Below are 19,234 nucleotides of genomic sequence, written 5' to 3'. Positions count from 1 at the left end.
AGCTGCACAGCATTCAAATGTTGATTTAGAATTGGTATGTCAACGTTATAAATTAAGTTTTGAACTAATTGGTAAAGCTCTAACATCATTATGAAAGAAAAATGTCCTCTGCATAAACATATTTGTTAGATGTCATCACTTCCACCCTAATTTCTTGGAAATATCCCCATTTGGATGTGTTTTTTTTCTAGTTTTTTGGGATAAAGACTTCCCTCGCAACCCTAGACATGAATAGAAATTAGTCATGAATAGAAATTAATGAGCAAAGTCCGAACTGCCACAGTAGTGAGTGCATACACCCACACAACCGTAGGTCTTTACCTCCTCATAGCCGGATTGATAAATGCCTCTCTCCTGCGGGCAGATTAGTCATTTTGGGGTTTTTAAGTATAATGTGCATACAAACATGAATTAGAACCCAGAAAACATAAGAACACAAAAAACAAGCCGCTGCCAGCTGCTGCTCATCTACTGCTGGAGCAAATCTGTGTGTTTATTTGTATGTATTCTCTCTCGGGAGATAAGCATACCTGTAAAGTCTAAAACACACAGGAAAGGGGGATTTATTTGATCTAGAGCCTGCTCATTCTTCCTTTTTTTCAAACAAAAAAGAATAAAGGTCTTTGCCACAACATTTCTACCTCTCTGAGTGACGGAGCAGGTGGCGAGCCGAGGACTCAGTCTGGCCCAAACACAGTTGGGAGTCCAACTTTGAAACAGAAAAGATAAGAGCGATAGATAGATAGATAGATAGATAGATAGATAGATAGATAGATAGATAGATAGATAGATAGATAGATAGATAGATAGATAGATAGAGCACATAGAACATGCATGCATACATAAAAAGCACAAATACTGAATGGCAAATTGAGAAAACTGCCCAACCACAACTAACCACACACACTCACGCTAAAGCAGAACTTATTTTCTGCTTACTCCAAAGGAAGTGGATACTCATTAAGATAAGCCATACCCAGGGACAGGGAGGTGGGCAAGGATGAAATATGATGCTTATTTTAGACTCTTTTTGGGCTCCGTGCATCTAAATCGTTGCAATTATTAAACCTATCTGCATTATCACAGCAGAAGCAGTTTTGGTTCCCGAGTGCATTTTAAAGCACAGCAAATCAGTCTAAAAGAACTGCACATAATATCCCCACTAATTTTAGCCTTGTATGAGACAAGATTATTTCCAATCAATTTATACATCTCTCAGAACTAGTTCAGGTACAGATCCCACGAGTATTAGGTAGGAAACATGCATGTCACACAGGAGAAGGACAAGGAGCGTCAACACTAGATTAATGCCACTTATACCCCTAACCTGCCTCAGTCGCACACTGCTCCATATGTTGTCTATCACCAGTGCTGCTTTTTCCAGCAAATTAGACACACACACACACACACACACACACACACACACACACACACACACACACACACACACACACACACACACACACACATCTAAAGGCAGGGGGTTTAGCTGTGCCACGGCCGGCCTCACTTTTCCTCAGCCACCATGAAAGGGCTATGAATTGGTCGTTTGCCGTGTCTCAGTTTGATGGATCCCCTTCATCAGACCGCAGGCTGAAAGTGAAAAAGTATTTTATAATTGCACCTTACTTTGGATGCAGTGGGAGCTTCTAATTCCACTTTTTTTCTCACGCTTGGCTGACAGGGTTCAAGGTTGCATTGTCAATCCCAGAAAGTGCAAAAGACTTATTTTTTTAAGAAGTACAGCCTGAGGAGAGGATGTTTTATAACAGAGCCAAGACCTGATCCTTCATTTTCTCAAAACATGTATAGTTTTATCAATGCCACTTAATTATTCAGACTTTAATTATTTTTCCCATGTTGCCAAATATGGATATGGAGCAACCAGTCATGTCAACATTACTTTGACTGTGGTTAAGGTTTTTATTCGTTGTAATCTGATAATTGTACGGGATTAATGTGCTGGTATAAATATGTTGATGTACATGTGCTTATATATTTGACTATATAACAGTAATAATAGTTAGTGTAAAAGACCATGTAATGGTGTTATATATCAGTGATAGTCTTAAAAACATATAAGAAGGCCCTCCGTAATGCCAGAGCAGCCTGTTACTCATCAATAATAGAGAAAAATAAAAACAACCCCAGGTTTCTCTTCAGCACTGTGGCCAGGCTGACGGAGTCACTTCTGTTGAGCCGTGTATTCAGACCTCAGTATATAACTAGTAGACAATTTCTACTTCTCAACCTTCTACCTGTCTCTTAGACCCCATCCCGACGAGGCTGCTTAAAGAAGTGTTTCCTTTAATTAGCACCTCTCTACTAGATATTATTCATCTGTCGTTACTAACAGAACATGCACCACAGTCTTTCAAAGCTGTAGTTAAACCTCTTCTCAAGAAGCCCACTCTTGATCCAGAGGTGTTGGTTATAGGCTGATCTCTAACCTTCCCTTCCTCTCTAAGATCCTTGTTTAACACAGACTAATAATAATTAAAATGCTTATTTTGAGGGGAAAGAAAACCTAGCATTAATTAATGATGGGGTTGATGATGGTAGGTTTATGATCTTATGATGTTTAGCTAACTCTATGCATAAAAATATACACATATGCCCTATTTTCCAAAAAGCGTGCAAAGACACAAAAATACAAATTATCACTAAATTGCAATTTTGTTTCATTCATTTAGCTTAAAATTGCATTTGTTAGTCAATTTCTGTTTGCAAGGGTCACAACAATCAAAGAAATATGCAAATTTAAGATTTGTTCTTAAAGTTGACACCTTGTACAGCTACACTTTTTGAATCACCATTGAATGTGGAAAGTGAGAGATGTGGAATCAAGGATCTAGGCAAAATTTGCTTTCATACATTTGCACAGCAAAAACAGTCTCTTGGCTGCATTGCATTGTGGTCTTATGAGGCTGCTCTCAAATGTAGCTCTTTTCCTTGTACTGTGTATAAAAGTACTATGTATAAAAGATGAATGTTGATGAGTGATGGGTCTGCTGTTGCTCTTTAATTCCAAAGGACGAACTAATGCCTAAATTATACTGTATATGTTTCAATTGTAATACAATTTAAGTTTATTGTGGCTCAGTTGGAAATATCTCCACTGTCTCCAGGATTAATACACGCTACCAATTAGACCCAGCTGTTTTAAAGAGATAGTCTTTTAGGATGACATTCCCCTTGAAAAGGTTTGTGAATTCAACTTTAGAAATAATTAGATATTATTTTCAACATAACAACCCTATAAATCCCAGCGAGCACTTGCTAATCTGTATAAGAAGTACAAAACCTCAGGTTTTATCAGAGCCTGCGGCACAACAATATCTCATGATACTATCACGCAAAGTGTAAAACATACGTCACATGCGGACTGAAGTGTGAAACCTGAAAATGAATTATCTGTAACTTTCACATTAGGGCCCCTCATGTATGGATTACAGTCAGTTTCAGGTTTCTCGCCGTACAATTTGATAAAAAGCTTTGAACATGACACCGAGATGGTCGAAGGAGAGGAAGGAAAAGAGGGAGAGAGAGAGTGAGAGAGGCAGAGAGAGAGAGAGCGAGAGAGAGAGAGAGAGAGAGAGAGAGAGAGAGGCAGAGAGAGCACTCTGCATCCCTCAGAGATCTATAAATACACTAAAAAGCATTAAACCCTAAAAGCATTACAATCACTCTGTCCCCTGAGTCTGGGATCTGCCTGCTGCTGTTTCACAAGACTACCAACCACTCCAACAGTGGATGTCTGAGAAGAGGAGACTTTGGACTTAAGGCTGTCTGGTATTTCTCCATCAATTTAAGAGGCAAATACAGGGATATATAGCCGCTTATTGATTCGTGGCTTGTCGCGGTTACAGTGCTGTGACTAGAGATAGTCACCAGCTAAGTGCTGCTGTTGGTCTCTCTGCATTCGTAGAGGACATGAGCTCAGAGAATACAGGTGATAGGGTTGTGAACTCAGAAATTCACGGCTTTGATATAAAGAGAAATATTTTTTCAAAATGTCACTGCTGATTGGCTGTGGAGCCACAGGAAATATGACAGCAGTGAAAGGCAAGTCTCACTTGGAATTGTAAGACTTATGAGATGAATCCTCAGTTTCCCCACATAGACATCTGGGTGGGTGGTACCCAGTTCTCTATGTGGACTCGATTGGGAAGCCTGATTGAATTAAGATCCAACTGCTGTTGCCGACTTGACAAGCTCTTACACTTCTGGCCGTGGCAGACGCTGAGCTGCAGGCAACAGATTAGAGAGTGATGACTGTCCCTCTCTGCTGTCACTCCTCATGCCTCCCTCCTTTTCTCGTCCTTCTGCTCTCCTTCCTCACTTCATGCTACAATGCATGCGTCTTCAGCCTAATTAAAGATCAAAGAAGAAATATGCTGGATTTGACAGAAAAAGTAGCACTGGCTACTGAATGGTTTTAATGACTTAGTTTGTCAAATTTAGACTTGCACATGTAAAAAGGAAATGTTTATGTGTACATTGCAATGCTTAGTAGTATTAGTGGAGTATTGTTTATCAGGTATGCATGGAATGAGCACAGAGTCACTAGTCTGCTGTGGGTCACAGTCATTTGCACACAGTGATAAGGGCTGAGGTTTTACAAAGGAGCATTTGGTTTTAAGAACAAAGGGGACTGGACCACCTGTGGTTTGGGGGAATCTCCCTCCTGTTCTTATCAGGCACAAGAGGGGGATTCGATTTGCATTTGAACCAGCAGAGGTGAAGAGGGTCTGTGGGAAATGGACTGTGACTAGAAATACAATTCTTATTGTACTGTAAACATATATAACTAAATAACCATACCTTCTAGGTACAATATTTTGTTAGTAAACACAGAAGGACGGAGTGAGGACTTCAGGTACCGGACGCCAAAGAGAGACTCCGCCCCTGTGGGACTTTTAGCCAATCGCATGCCGTAGATTTGAACCAATGAGGCGAATGAGCCTAAAATGCTGGGATGTTAAAACCAGATTGTACATTCATGTTCGAGGTCTTTGAGCTGAAGCGAGACAGGAACGGTCTGTTGAGCGGAAGCTCAGATATCCTCAGCTGAGTATACTGTATGTACACTGTATCACCATTTGAACTTTAATTAAACTGTTTATTATAACTTATTGATTTTTGTATTTCTCTTTGCCATGAGCACCCAAGGTTCTAAGAATACTTTTCACTACCTACAGCTTTGTTAAAAAGAAAAATATGAATATTGTTTAATCTATATGGTGTATTTATTAATATACTGTACTTTTAATAGTGTACTGTAAACCAGAAAGTGCTCATTAAAGGGCCACTCCAGCAATTTAGTAATTTTAGTAGCCCATTTAAATTGAAAGTTGGGGTACTTGTAAGATCTGAGTTTAAGAAAGAGTTCAGCAAGAGAACTCATAATATCCTATGTTGTGGTTTATGTGAAGAAGAATTCCCAAACTTAATTAACAGACAGACTCGAGCACCAGTTTTAATAAAGAATTAGCCACTTCAGTTTGCGAAAACGCCACAAACCTTTTCAGAGATGAGCGTTCTCTGAGACATCTGGACGTCCAAGCAATACAGCCCAAAACACCATCCATCGCTCCATCTATCATGTTTAACAGCAGTTTAGTCTGGAAACGAAATATGACGTGAAAAAATTATTGATGCATTCCAGAATATATGCCTATAGAGGCTATATGGTGCTTTCTGATTCTACAAGGTCCCAGCCTTGGAATTATAAAAAGCAAATCAAAAGCAAGAACATCATCAGAGAACTAAGACAGGGGATACTGTGATGACTGGGCTTTGTGCTCCGAATGAAGGAAGATTGCATTCCATGGTTTGCACTGGACTGCAGGCAAAGAGAAACCTGGAAGATCATACATAATCTGGTGCAGAACTGTTGCAATATGTTGCCAGGGATAGGGAACAATAGAAGTGGCTTTATGTCCAAAAATGCAACTTGACAATACTTTTTAATTCAACCCTCCCTGCCATCTATATTATATCTAACTTAATGTCCATTGCTTTTATCCCCGACTTTCTGGAAAATATGAGGCTCCAATTTTTTAGTTTTTTCAGTGCAGAGTGGTTATGCACATGAAAAATAAACTGATTTTGATGTGCTAAATTTGTGGGTGTGAAAAATTATCCATATAATTCCATAAATCTCACTCGGGTTGTTTTCCTAGCATCGGTCTCATTTATATTCATCCAGAAGCAGAGCACTGTCAAGTTCTTTAATGCAATTAATAAATACACGAAACATGAAAATATTACTGTCAAATATAAGGGAAGTTTAAGTCTGAAAACTTTGAGTTATTCACGAACCCTAAGAAAGCTGAGACATTTGCCTGCATTATTTTCTCCCTGAGGAATGGAAAGATATTGCAAAATTCCCTTTTTAATAAAACATTTTCACGGTCAGTCCACCGGTATTGAAAAGAACGGACTATCATAAAGTTAAACTATGTGTAATAAAGGGGCAGCAATACATTCCTCATGGTAAATAGTGCTACTCAGCTTTCATCTGGACTGTGTGGTCAGTGTGTCTAACATCCAACATCTTCATGGACAGTACAAGAAGTAATAAGCAATGACCAAGAATTACCACATAGACCTTTTGTTGGATACCAGACACCTTGAAGTGGCATCCGCGTTTTGCACAAGTGAAAATAAACCCAAAGCAATAGGCTTTAATAGATATGCTACTGAATGTTAATTCACAATGTGAATGTGTGGTCTTCTATGTGTGTTCCCTGCATCACCCAGAAGAGAAATGTTGTTTTGAATATGTCTACATTCCACAGCTGTATACTAAAGCTCGCTTCATGAATTTGAGAGTTTATTTACCTACGTTTGACCTTTTTTTTTTAATGCAGCTTTGAATAATAACACTTATGGTCTCTTTGATGATGAGAAATGAAAATACTTAAACACACACATGCATTGCCAATTGGTATACAAATGCAGAAAGTGTTGCAGCACTTCAACCCAGCTTTAGCTGTAGAGCTTCAAACTCCCCAAAGAGAGACGGAGAGCCTCTGGCAGAACAAAACAGAAAGAGGAGAGTGAAACAGGACAAGACAGAGCAGAACTGGTTATTTTATGTCTCCTCTGCTCCTCAAGTCACCTTTTTTTTTTAACCTGCTAGAGATAAGGCAGGTTAAAAAACAGGTCTTGCGAGTGTCTGCTTTCCTGACAAATACAGAATGACATATCTAAGAAGAAACCCGAAAATCCAGCATTTTCCTTAACCTAACCCTCCATTACTGCTAACATTCTGCACAGGCTTTTGCTGTCTTATTCAGTTGGATATCCGTCTCCTTACATGCAGTATTTATACGGACTTTTGAAGCTTAAATCCTCTTCTTTCTCCGCAATGTGCCAGAGACGATAAGGATTGCAAAAAGACACACATTAAGGAGACAAATATTTAATTTATTTTTTCACCCCATACAGCCTGAGACTGCATAGCCTGGTTTCTTGCAGTGGGGCAGAACAGGGCCACACATGTCCAGGTAATTATGTTTTTAGAATAGAGGGACTCACATTTACTGTCAATGTTAAAGCTAAAGTTAAAGCTAAAGTCAATGTTACAGCTAAAGCTGAAAATAATGACTGTTTTTTCTTTGTCAGATTGTGCTTTCCGTCTCTGCATAAAGGTTTTTGCTGCAGCCTTTAAAGCGGTAGAAGAAGGTGAAGAATAGTTCTCAATTATAATTTGGCCATGATGATGATTTAATGTGTTAGACTGGGAAAGGAAGAGCAGGACATGTAGACAGATGGATGGATAATTTCTGCCCTCCTCAGAGGAGTTAATTAGCATCAAGAAAATGGAGACGCAGAGAGACCAGTAAGGGCAATGGAGAAGGCAAAATGAAAAGCAAAAGAGTGAAAGATAGATGAGGAGGGAGTGATGACCTAAGATAGAGAGATATTTGGGAGAGTGTGAATAGCCATGGAAACAGACAGTCTGGTAAAGCTCGAGAAGAGGAAATGTAGCTGATTGAGGAGAGAAAGCGAGATGAGAGACAGAGAGGGTAACCCTCCTTGGCTGTCACAGCAGTTTAAACTCATTAGCAGAGCTCTGCTTTTGAAGCCCTTTATCTCCAGCAGCACGTTTCACAGGATGAGCGGAGAAAACAGACACACACACACACACACACACACACACACACACACACACACACACACACACACACACACACACACACACACACAGGCAGTCATCCATAAGCAAACACACTGCACACACACACACACACACACACACACACACACACACACACACACACACACACACACACACACAGATGCGTACTTACATTTAAAAAGCACAAACAAAGAAAAATAAAACATATAAACCTACTCAGATGCATCCGGTCACAAATCACCCACACTAATCATTCTAATTCTCGCATTACTTGTCTAATTATATAAGCACTGGCTCCTTATGTAAGCTGCTTCCTCTACGACTAACTATCTATAATGCACGAAGTCTTGTATTTGGTTCATGGTGACACATCTTACCTTCTTCCACAGCCTTGCTGTATCTGGCCAGACCAAAAAAAAAGGCCAAGAAGAAGAAGTGAAAGAAGAAGAAGAATAAGCTCATGTAGCTGAGCAAAAGGATGCTCATCTGTAGATAACTTAAACCAACATGGATAAATAAATGGCTACTTTGGTGTTTTGGGAGCATTCTACATTGGAACCATCTAACTTGGTTTTATAAACTTAAAGATTCAGTAATTGCTATGGTGTGTATTAACAATGTCAATGTGTACTGTCTCAAGGGACCCAAAGATAATTATCTCCCAACTCTGATGTCCCCTCAGCTCTGGAGAGCTTTTTAGCATCTTTAATACAACAGCAGGCTACATCAACATCTAAGAACTGTAAGCATGGGAAAACCACCCGTTATTTCGACTGGGAGTCTTCAGGTGTTATTCCAAGATGTCTGAAAAGTCTAAATAACTGCTTTTGTAGAGTTATGTATTGATAGTGTTTTTGTTATTTTAACAAGTTAAAACAGGATACAAACCGTGTATAGTTCCCTTCTACTTCTACTTTATTCGTGTCTCACTAAATCAGTCTTACATTTAGTACTGGCCAACCTCTAACTGTGGACATGTTTCTACGGTGAATTGCTGACAATGGCTAACATGACTGGAGCAAAGCCCATCAAGTTTTTTTAATTGTTGTAATGAAACGTGTACGGGTCAACTTGAGCGTGGCCTATAGTTAATGCTAAAATACATTTTCAACTTACATTTGTCATGTGGTCGGAGACACGACTGCAGATAAATATGTTTTTCTGCTTGTTAAGTTGCCCCCAAGTGGCCAAAGAAAGAATGGCATTACTAATTGCATGTTTTTGTGCTAGTAATGATCCTCACTATCTCTTAAACAACTTGTGAATAAAAATGTGTCCTATTCAAGTGAAACAAAGTTTGGTGGATAAATTGGCAGACATTACGGAACCTCATCAGGTTTCACTCAACAAAGCAGAGGACACAAAATGATTCATTATGCAAAATAAACAAAGTTGAAAAACTAAAGACTTAACATACAAGTTGTTCAGCTACAAATTAATCCATTAGGCCTACATCTTAGTAACATTGATAATTGCACCATTGTGGTAATACTCTGCTCTGTCACATTACTAGAGTCTGTCTCTGTATTATCTTTCTCTCTGAGACAGAGCCTCAGGATGTGTTTGTTCTCAATGGGGAAAGCAATGAGCCTCACACTGACTTTCCACAGCCCATTTCCCCCAAAAATTGATTTTGCAAGATTTAGAAATGAACTGCTTTTTAATGGGGACTTTGGGAGAAAAGGCATTTCTTACTTGGTTTGTGATAACAAGCAAAAACAACTTTATTGTCTTTCTATTTAAGTTTTTCTAGTATTGTGTGCAGTGCACTGGGTTGGGATACCATTTTAGCATCCAAATCATGTTTTCCTGAAAGCTTTGACTGCACTGTTTTAAGACTTTGATTTGAACAAGAAGAATTGAGGTGAAGTCTCAAAAGTACTTCATAAACATGTGGGTGTTGCACTGGCAGAACAACAGCAATAAGCAATTGAGAATCAAGAGATCAAGAGAATATTGAGGGAGAAATACCAGTTTAGCACTATTCATGCCTTGTTTTTCATTAGATTCACTTTCTATTTGAAGATTATTCCAACTCTGTATGACATCTCCCTCTATAACTGTGCTGATTATCGCTTCTCTTTATAGAACATGGATTTCAGTGACAGCCCGGAGATGTTACAGAAGCTGAAACACCATCAGCAGACTGTCAACTCTAATGTTGGAAGCATTTTTGCTTCACTGAAACTATGTTTTCCTTCATATGCTTCCAGCCATGCCAGAGGTGTGGCTCATTGAATTGTAGGGTTGGACTTTTGGTTGGCCCACCACTTTGGTTCAGATTTAAGTGTCTCGACAACTATTAGATGAATTGCCATACAATCCGGTCCAGACATTCATGGTCCCCAGATGATGAATTGTAATGACTTTGATGATCCCTTGGCTTTTCACAACTAGCCACAATAAGATTGGCCCTTTTGGTTTTGAGTGAAATGTCTTGGAAACTATTGGATGAATTGTCATGAAATCCGGTACAGACAAGACATTCATACCAAACAACTCCCAGATGAACATGCTAGCATCGTTATTGTGAGCATTTTAGCATGCTGGTGTTAGCATTTCACACAGAGTAGAGCTGCAGGCATGGCTACAGACTCTTAATCTTGTTGTTTTCTAGCTTTATAATGCAACCTCTGTTGAACGGCCCTCTATTCCTGAGAGACTGACCTACACATGCAGTAGACTGTGATATATCTAAATTAATCCTGCAATTAACATCAATTCCAATTGTTGATTTTAGGGCTGTCCTCAAGCAACAACATTTTATGTCAACTAATTCATAACAAATTTAATGGACAAATCTATAAAACTGAGTTTCTCCACAAAGAATCACACAAAAGCACCGCTTTAAATCTTGTATTTATCAGAGATGTGCTCATTAGGTTATTGAACACAAGTCATTCAGTATGAAAAAGCATGAAGAACAACTAATTGACGAAATAAATCTACGTTGCCATTATGACCAAAATGACCAATTAGTCAACTAATCGCCAAAAGAAATATTCTATTGTAGGATAAGATTGATAGTATTTTTAGAAACAGATACATTGTATTGGTCAATACTTGTCCCCTCTAACAAAACATTTAATCTTTCAAAGTTTAAATTCAGCTTTTTTATCTTTTATTGTTTCCAACATTTCAAACAGAGACAAGTAATGCTGCCGCTTCGGCAAATATGGTGTGAATCATCAGAGGAGACGAGTAATGACTGGTAAGCTCTGTAATGATCCTCTGAATATCTCCTCTCATGGTGTTTCATGTTAAGAACATAAGCAGTTTAAACGTTTGCACAGAGTAGTAGGATAAATATATGCACACTGTACACACAGTTGTACATATAGTTACAACCAAAACACATAAACTTGCACACGCACACAGGCGACACCTTGGATAAATCCATGAAAGTTGTCTTCGATGGACAGGTTAGTATGGCCTTGGAAACTAAAAGGCTGGGTCTGCTCACCACTGTGATTACAATGGAAAGACACCACATACACCATATGTACACACACACACACACACACACACACACACACACACACACACACACACACACACGTGCAGCTCCTCTTGAAATACTGAACAGAAGATATCATTCTATAATCAACACCGTTTATATTTTATCAGACAACAGCCATGAGAGAGTTGCTCATGCCAATGCAGAGGAAAACATCAAAACAGATCTAGAGAACCATGGAGACAGACATGTTTTCTCTGTAGTTTCTCCCCATGACAAACAGAGAGCAGTTGAGGCACACAGACAAAGAGCATGGTCAATTATTCACCACATCTTGCAGCAATCCATGTATTATACATCATATGGCCAGAGACATGCCACGCAAGCCTGCGCAGCTACTCTGCCCTGGTGGAGTGAGAGAGGCGTCATGCAATACATCACATAACACTAACGCATTGGTACTGACATGAGTGAGGCAACGAATGCACAGCTGAGCCCATACACTGCCAAAGACACACACACAAACAGCACACAGGAGCTCTAATAGATACAAGCATGATGTATGGCTGCTGCCAGTTCCATCACAGCAGTCACACAGGTACAAGCACTATACCATGGAGAAGACACTCTCTTACACATATTTCTATTACTAACCCTCATCATCACAGACAAGCACACTGCAGCACACTGCAGCCATGCTAGCATTGTGGCTCAACCAATGACATTCTCAGCCTGCCAGTCATTACACCGCTGTGTATACATCCCCTCAACTATTTATTGGCTTGCCATGGAATTTGTGTGAGCATTCACAGTCCCCGGAGGATGAAGCCTATGTTGCCATAACATTTTATTCAAACATTAAGCTTCCAATTAGGATTAATTGTAATAACTGTTGCACTATCAGGTCAGTTTAGAGTAGTTTGATTATTTGGTTTACAAACAAATAACAGAAAAACTAGATATTCCCATCGACCTCAACTGTATTTGTTATATAGTGCTAATTAGTCAATGCTAGCATGCTATCAGGCTAAATGCAGATGGTTCACATGGGGCATGTTAGCATTGTCATTTTGAGCATGTTAGCATACTTTCATTTGCATTTAGCTAAAAGGACTGCTGTGTCTAAGTACAGCCTCACTGAGTCGCTAACATGGCTGTAGACTCCTAGGGTTGTTATACTCCTATCTTTTGAACGTTTTCTACATTTTAGGCTATGTTTCATACACTGTAGTTGAGTTTGGGTGAGTTAGCTAATGCTCTTAACTAGAAAGCTTTACAGTGAGTAGGCTCAGTCAAGGACACTATAATAAGGAGTATGGTTGTGAGAGGAAATGGTGAGCAACACTCATGTCCAACAGGAAAAACTCTTGTCAAACACCCCCTGCAAGTCTTACATCTTTGATATTACACAGCTGTTGATCATATTTTCCACTTGATGCACATTTGAATGCTTTGATTGCAGTGTTTGATTGGATTTTTCAGAAAAAAAGGGTGTATGTTTGAACATATGGTTGAATAAGAAACAGTGGAATACATTAACTTCACTTCCAGCACACCAGCATGACAAAATAGACAAGCGACAATACTGGTATTGCTGAGCAGACTCACTTCCATGCTAGTGAGATTACAGCGATGAGTCCCAGCGAACCAGCCACTGTTGGAGCACTGGTCAATGTCCACATCCTGCAGGTTCACATCCACACGAATCACACCCCTGCCAAAGAGAAAGAAGGGATGACAGAGGGAGGAAAAAAGGAGAATGGGAAGGATTGATGAGTAGAGTGAAAATATATAGGGACAAAATCCAAAAGTAAATCCAGAAAGAAGCAGTGATAGAGAGAAGATATAATGGAATCACAAATATGTTATGAAATAGGGAAGAGAGAAGAAGATGGAAATGATAAGGAGGCAAAATTAAATTAGGGAGTGGACAGAATTAAACAAAGTAAAAATTTGAATCAAAAAATGATTAGATCGGGTTAATGATAACAAATAATAAGAAATATATATGTAATAATGAGACATGGGAAATGTGATAGGGAGTAAGAGAAAAAACGGGAGGCGGAAAGACAATAGCATGAGGTTAAGCAAATCAGTGTGAGGGAGAGGAGGGAGGAGGAAATGGAGGCAGAGACAACCAGAATGAAAGAGAAGAAAATTATAAAGAACAGGATTAGTGGCGCTCAACGGAAGTAAGGTCAATGGTGGACGAAGCAGGGAAAGGGAGGGTGTTAATAGAGAGGAATTAATTCAATATATTGAAAGTGGGAAATTAAGTAAGATGGATGGAGGTGAAACACAGAGAGAGGGACATAAATGTAAAGAAAAAGAAAACAGAAGCAATGTTGAAATTTCAATAAACACTTGCGCAACAGCGTTATGCTACCCAATGGCAGACATTAGAAATGCACTCAAAGATAATGGTTGTATTGTTTTGGTCCACAAAGGGCACACTGATATCAATTGGCATCTCCAGGTTTCCCCCCATAAAAAGAATAAACTTTTCTTTCTTTTTTACATTGTATCCTCATCTCTTCATTTTTAAATCTCCTTTAATACTATATGCTGAACAACAGTACTGATTTAACACAAGATGAATGCATCATTAAGTCTTCACTAAACAATATTTGGATGTTGTTAATGTTGTTAGGTTATGAATTTGGGGAGATATGTAACAATCGTTACCCAAGGAGCTGGAGCTGTCCTCATATTTGTGCCAGCTGGCGAAAGAAGAGGCCAAGCTGTTTTCAGTGAAGGGGCTCTGATAAACCCACTGAACACTACCTGCCCAACACCAATCCGCAAAAAAATAAAGGTGCTGACTAACTGGTGAGCATAGTTGAGCAGCTGTAGGGCCAGATATTTTATTCAGGAGTTGGTGGAGACCAAAACAGAGCTAAAAGGAGAGTGAATATTGAACTTACATTCACTGCAGTTGACCAGAAACACGACTCTAAATGAATGATAGTGTTGCTCTCTACTGGATGTGCTTGACTGTTATGTACATAAAAGTGTTTCTGCTTATTAACCTACCCATAACACAAATAAAGGAATGTGTAGTTTTAGAGCTTTTGCGTTAGACTGCATTTTTTTAGCTTGGTGTTACATATAAACTGGCAACTGAGTGCAATTTCCTTAAACAACAGTGCATTGTCATTTACAGCAAACAAAGTAAAAAGTGCAGTTATCGGGAAGTATGTTCAGCCACAGATAAATTCCCATTCAGTGTATATTACAGAAATGTGTGTTCTCATCATTAGTATATTATTGAAATGAAGGAACAACACAACACAATGTGTCTCATTTATTTACTTTTTATAGTTTTTAGAAAACGATGGAGCTCCAAAGCTGTATCAGGCTTTGAATACACAGGCAATACTTTCTTTTTTTTGAAGATACAATTCATTGTTTGTTTGTGTGTTTTCACAGGATTTGTTAACAATAAGAGGCATATATTATATCAGACGTATTTTTGGAGATTTTGATTTAGTTAATTACATTTCTTAATATCTGTGGCCAGTGCAAATAGTTCCGGAAATAGCTTGTCCTTGTTTTGTGTTTCAATGTAAACTTTTAAAGACAGTCGTTAGACGTGCAGTGTGTTCTCTACTGTTCAGCAACACTGCAGACTTGTGATGTTTTCCCACCAAAGGTGAGAAAGATTCTCACGTTTCCTCTCTACTTGGAGACCCAAACATGTCTGCAGGACGTAGGAACAGTTCAAGACTCGTAGACTGCTGGCCCATGCAGCCGTGAGCCATTGCAGATCCATTCTGTGAAGTGAATACGTTTAAATACTGCTCAGGTATGTGACTGCAATACAGCAATCGAGGACAACTACCTAGGACTTAAACAGTGAAGCTAAGTTCACTTAAGCTGTTGCCATTATAGTCTAACGACTATGCAGCCAAGCCCAGTTCATCTCTCTCTCTCTCTCTTTCTCTCTCTCTCTCACACACACATATACCCACATGAAAATGATGCTTTGTCTTCTTTGATTTACATTCTCCTATCCATTTCCTCCACCATCGTACAAGCTGAACATTCCCATTCACTCTCATCTTTCTCTCTCTCTCCTCTCCGGTGGAACAAACAAGCATGGAGGCAAACGTGTTGCTTAGTAACAAAACATTTTGAGCTTTAAAAATCAAAACTATCCAAGCTCAATTTTATTTTTAGTTTGCCGTTGTTTTTGATAAACTTTAAGATTATGTTCAAATGTATCAATTTGTATTGTAAGTCTACAAATAAAATATAGTTAGTCACTCAGTTTTCTTCCAAAGCTGTCCACAGCATTAGCTTCATGAGCTCTGTTTTGTACTGGTCCTGTGTAGTCTACCCGGGAGAGCTTGGGTTTTCATAGAGATGGTGTCATTTGTTTCTTGCATTGTTCTTCTGACTTACAGAAGGGATGCACCAATCCAACATTTTAAGTTACCAATATCTGGGCTCTGGGTATTGGCCGATTCAAAGCAGAATCTAAAGACAGTCATGTTCCTTCCTTACTTCATGATTCTAATTCAAATCTGCGTCATGTGCATTTTGATTTGGTTTGCAAAAACAATTGAGCACTTTTCTGTACAACAGCTACTACCAGAACTCACTGCACTGGCCACACACTGAGTTTTGAATTTGGCCTTTGAAGGATAGAGAGAAGGGAAAAAAAGATGAGAAAGAGGTTTCTTTGAGGCAAGTAGCAGATATAGTGGAACTGACTCCATCATCTAGCTTATGCTCTGTTCAGAGCCAACCAGCTTTCTATTTTTTAGAAATGTCATCACAGGACTGTGATCAGTGGCAGCAGTCACAGAAAGTTGCAGACCAAAACCCACTTTATAAGAAGTAGAGTGAGGAGGAAAACAGCATGCATCTTCACAATTAGGGAGTACATCTTTGTATGAGATACAGTCTGACATAAAACTACCACTTCATCATGTTCCCTCCTAGCGTGGTACCTCTGCTGACGTCATCACTTTTGATGACAAATGACGACTACATTTTTCTGGGGCTTTCAACTATTTGAAATGGTTTTCATCAGAAGATATAATTGACTGTGATCGATTTGTTGACATGCAAGCTCAGTGGCTGTTATGATTTCATCAATAGCATCTTTAGGAATGTTCTCCCTGTTGGCTTTAAGTCAGGCATAAATGCTCCGGAAAAAGCTAGTAAGTAGACATTTTGATTTTGATGTGAATTTTGAAGCTGAACTATGAGCCACCATGGGCTAAAAGTCATAAAATGCTACACAAAAAAAGGGATTGGATGCATCAATGCAAGTCGGATATCCGCCTTTTCTTTTTTTGCCGCAAATCATAATGATTTTAAATCCCTCTTGGCTGAGTTTGAATAGTCAATTGATGAATTCTGATTTAATTCACTGAATTATTTTAATGAAACTTAACATCAACAGACACTTAACTGGCACAAGCAGATCTTCCATTTCTCTCTACTAAACATCCTCATTACTGCACAGTGACAAATGGGGCATTTCAGCCAGAAATATGTGAGCTGTGATAGAAAATAGAACCTGTACTGTATAGGACTCTTTACTCAAGTGGACTCTCACTAAGCTAAAATGGAAGACCATGACGATTCTGATCAAACTGATTCTGTGGTAACTCCACAATTACCACCATTGGGTTTGTTGTACTTATCAAGATATGAAGTTTCCCCCCTTTTGAAGTACATAAGTACACCGCAGTACAACTCCCAAAAATATCCAAAGCAGTTTCTGGCCAGATCACAAGCTCCATAACCCAAAAGGGACTGTCCCTGCAGCCGGTAGTGATGCAGCACTTTGCCCAGGGATACGTCAGCAAGGTGGATGCCTGCCAACCTAAGGCCCAAATCACTAGCACGACACACTGCTGCCCCTGAACCACTAAGCAACATTTCAATGTTGTGTCACCCACTTTAATTTGTGTTGAGACCTATGTATCCTCTAGTCTCAGTTAGGGTGGATTTTACTTAAAGTGTGTGTGTGTGTGTGTGTGTGTGTGTGTGTGTGTGTGTGTGTGTGTGTGTGTGTGTGTGTGTGTGTGTGTGTCCAAAAAATTAAGAAAGCGGGTTTTGTGCACTAGATGATTTATGATAGTATTGGACATCTTTGTGTGTGTGAAACATCTCTAGACATCTGTAAGGGTTTAATGCACCTGAAATTCACAGTGGCATTGCAGTGTGTGATCTTTCATCGTTAATTATTTAATTGATCTTTTCAAGACGCTCTTTGACTGGAGCCTTGAAATATGAGATCCTTGAGTGATTTTATACACCTAACACAAGCACACAGATGCCAGCTTGTCTCTCCACCAACATACACACTTTGTAAAGCTTGTGGTGTTCATTAGACGCTAGGCTGCAGCAGTAGAGATGCACAGCTGTGCTTTGACAGGCCAGCATATTCAATGAGAAAGGTCTACCTGTGTCTGCGGAGCCACTTTTACACCATCTGTTTCTTACATCAAGGCTGCAGATCCTGATGATCCATATGTACATTCTCACAGAGTATTATGATGTCGCATACTTACTTCTGGTGGACTGTTACTGTAATGCTATGATTACCTTAATATGTGTAAAATGAAATTGCATCCATTGTATGCATTTTGAGGACAAAAAGAGCTGTCACGAAACTTATCAAACACAAACTACATGTATCTCACTTCCACAAACACCTCCTCTCACCTGAACTCTGGTGCAGAGTTGCTCTTCAGTCCATAGAAGCCAGCAGACAAGGTGAGCAGCCAATAGGGCACAAACGCCCCATGTTCACACTCCAGGTACGGTGCCGACCACTTGATCTGGTTTTTGTCCAGAAGGTAACTTCCACTCTTGTTGCCCGATACCTCAGGGACTCTTCTGTGCATATGTGGTCTCCTACCGTCCCGAAAGTCGTTAAACCAGTCGGACTCCGGGCTCCTGCTCCTCAGGTGACGGTGTGCAGAGCTGGACAAGTCCTGCAGCACCAACTCCTTCTCGGTTCTGGTCGCCTGGAGGAAAACGTTTGGGCCCGGGGTCGGCGCGTCCGCGTTGAATGTCAACACCGCCCTGTGGATTTTGGGGTCGCCCTCGAGGATACTCTGGACCAGCGCGTGGTACCAGTGGTTGTCCCTTCGCGAGGTTTGCTCCCGGGACCTGTTGGCCTGCAGGATCATGTTCAGGAAGTTTGTGGCGTGCGCCACAGTGTCCAGGATGCTGTGCAGGGAGTAGTGGGAGGCGACGTGCAGGCCGCCTCGCAGGCTGCTCAGCTCATACCTCCGCGAACAGTTGACCTGCCTCAGCGCTGAGGAGTCTCCGGTGTGCAGGAACGCGGTCACTACCCTCGGAAGGTCCTCCTCAATTTTGTGCGCCACCACCGCGCGCTCGGTGCCCGGTACCGAGTAGTAGGTCGGATGGTAGGGCGGCTCTCTGTTGATGTTTTGGGTGCTGAAGACCGATGGGTGCTTCTCTTCCCGCTCATTATCCGACCACTCCACATAACCGTAGTTTGATCCCAAAACGAGCCCTGTTTGCAGAAGCAGCGGAACGACCAGGAGAGCCATGTCGTTCCGTTTTACAGGCACAAAGAAGAAACCGTGGGTACTTGGCAAAGTATGGCGAGCATAACCAAAGCGACTTTCTTTCTTCTA

The 19,234-nt window shown here is 40.1% G+C and overlaps 1 protein-coding gene across 1 annotated transcript in view; it reads right to left on the bottom strand.

Moving 5' to 3' along the window:
• Positions 1–19,147, bottom strand: part of gpr158b (G protein-coupled receptor 158b) — a gene marked incomplete at both ends in the record, with an annotated part of 58,138 nt that extends 38,991 nt beyond the window's left edge. Inside the window, 2 exons of the mRNA XM_079221076.1 lie at positions 13,215–13,320; positions 18,291–19,147. Coding sequence (XP_079077202.1) covers positions 13,215–13,320; positions 18,291–19,147 — 963 coding nt within the window. The remainder of the gene's footprint in view (positions 1–13,214; positions 13,321–18,290) is intronic.
• Between the last annotated feature and the right edge of the window lie 87 nt (positions 19,148–19,234).

Source organism: Taurulus bubalis, assembly GCF_910589615.1.
Source record: "Taurulus bubalis genome assembly, chromosome: 1".
NCBI classification, from domain to species: domain Eukaryota; kingdom Metazoa; phylum Chordata; class Actinopteri; order Perciformes; family Cottidae; genus Taurulus; species Taurulus bubalis.
Note: the sequence above shows the minus strand (reverse complement) of the source record. Positions and strands in the feature narration are given on the sequence as shown.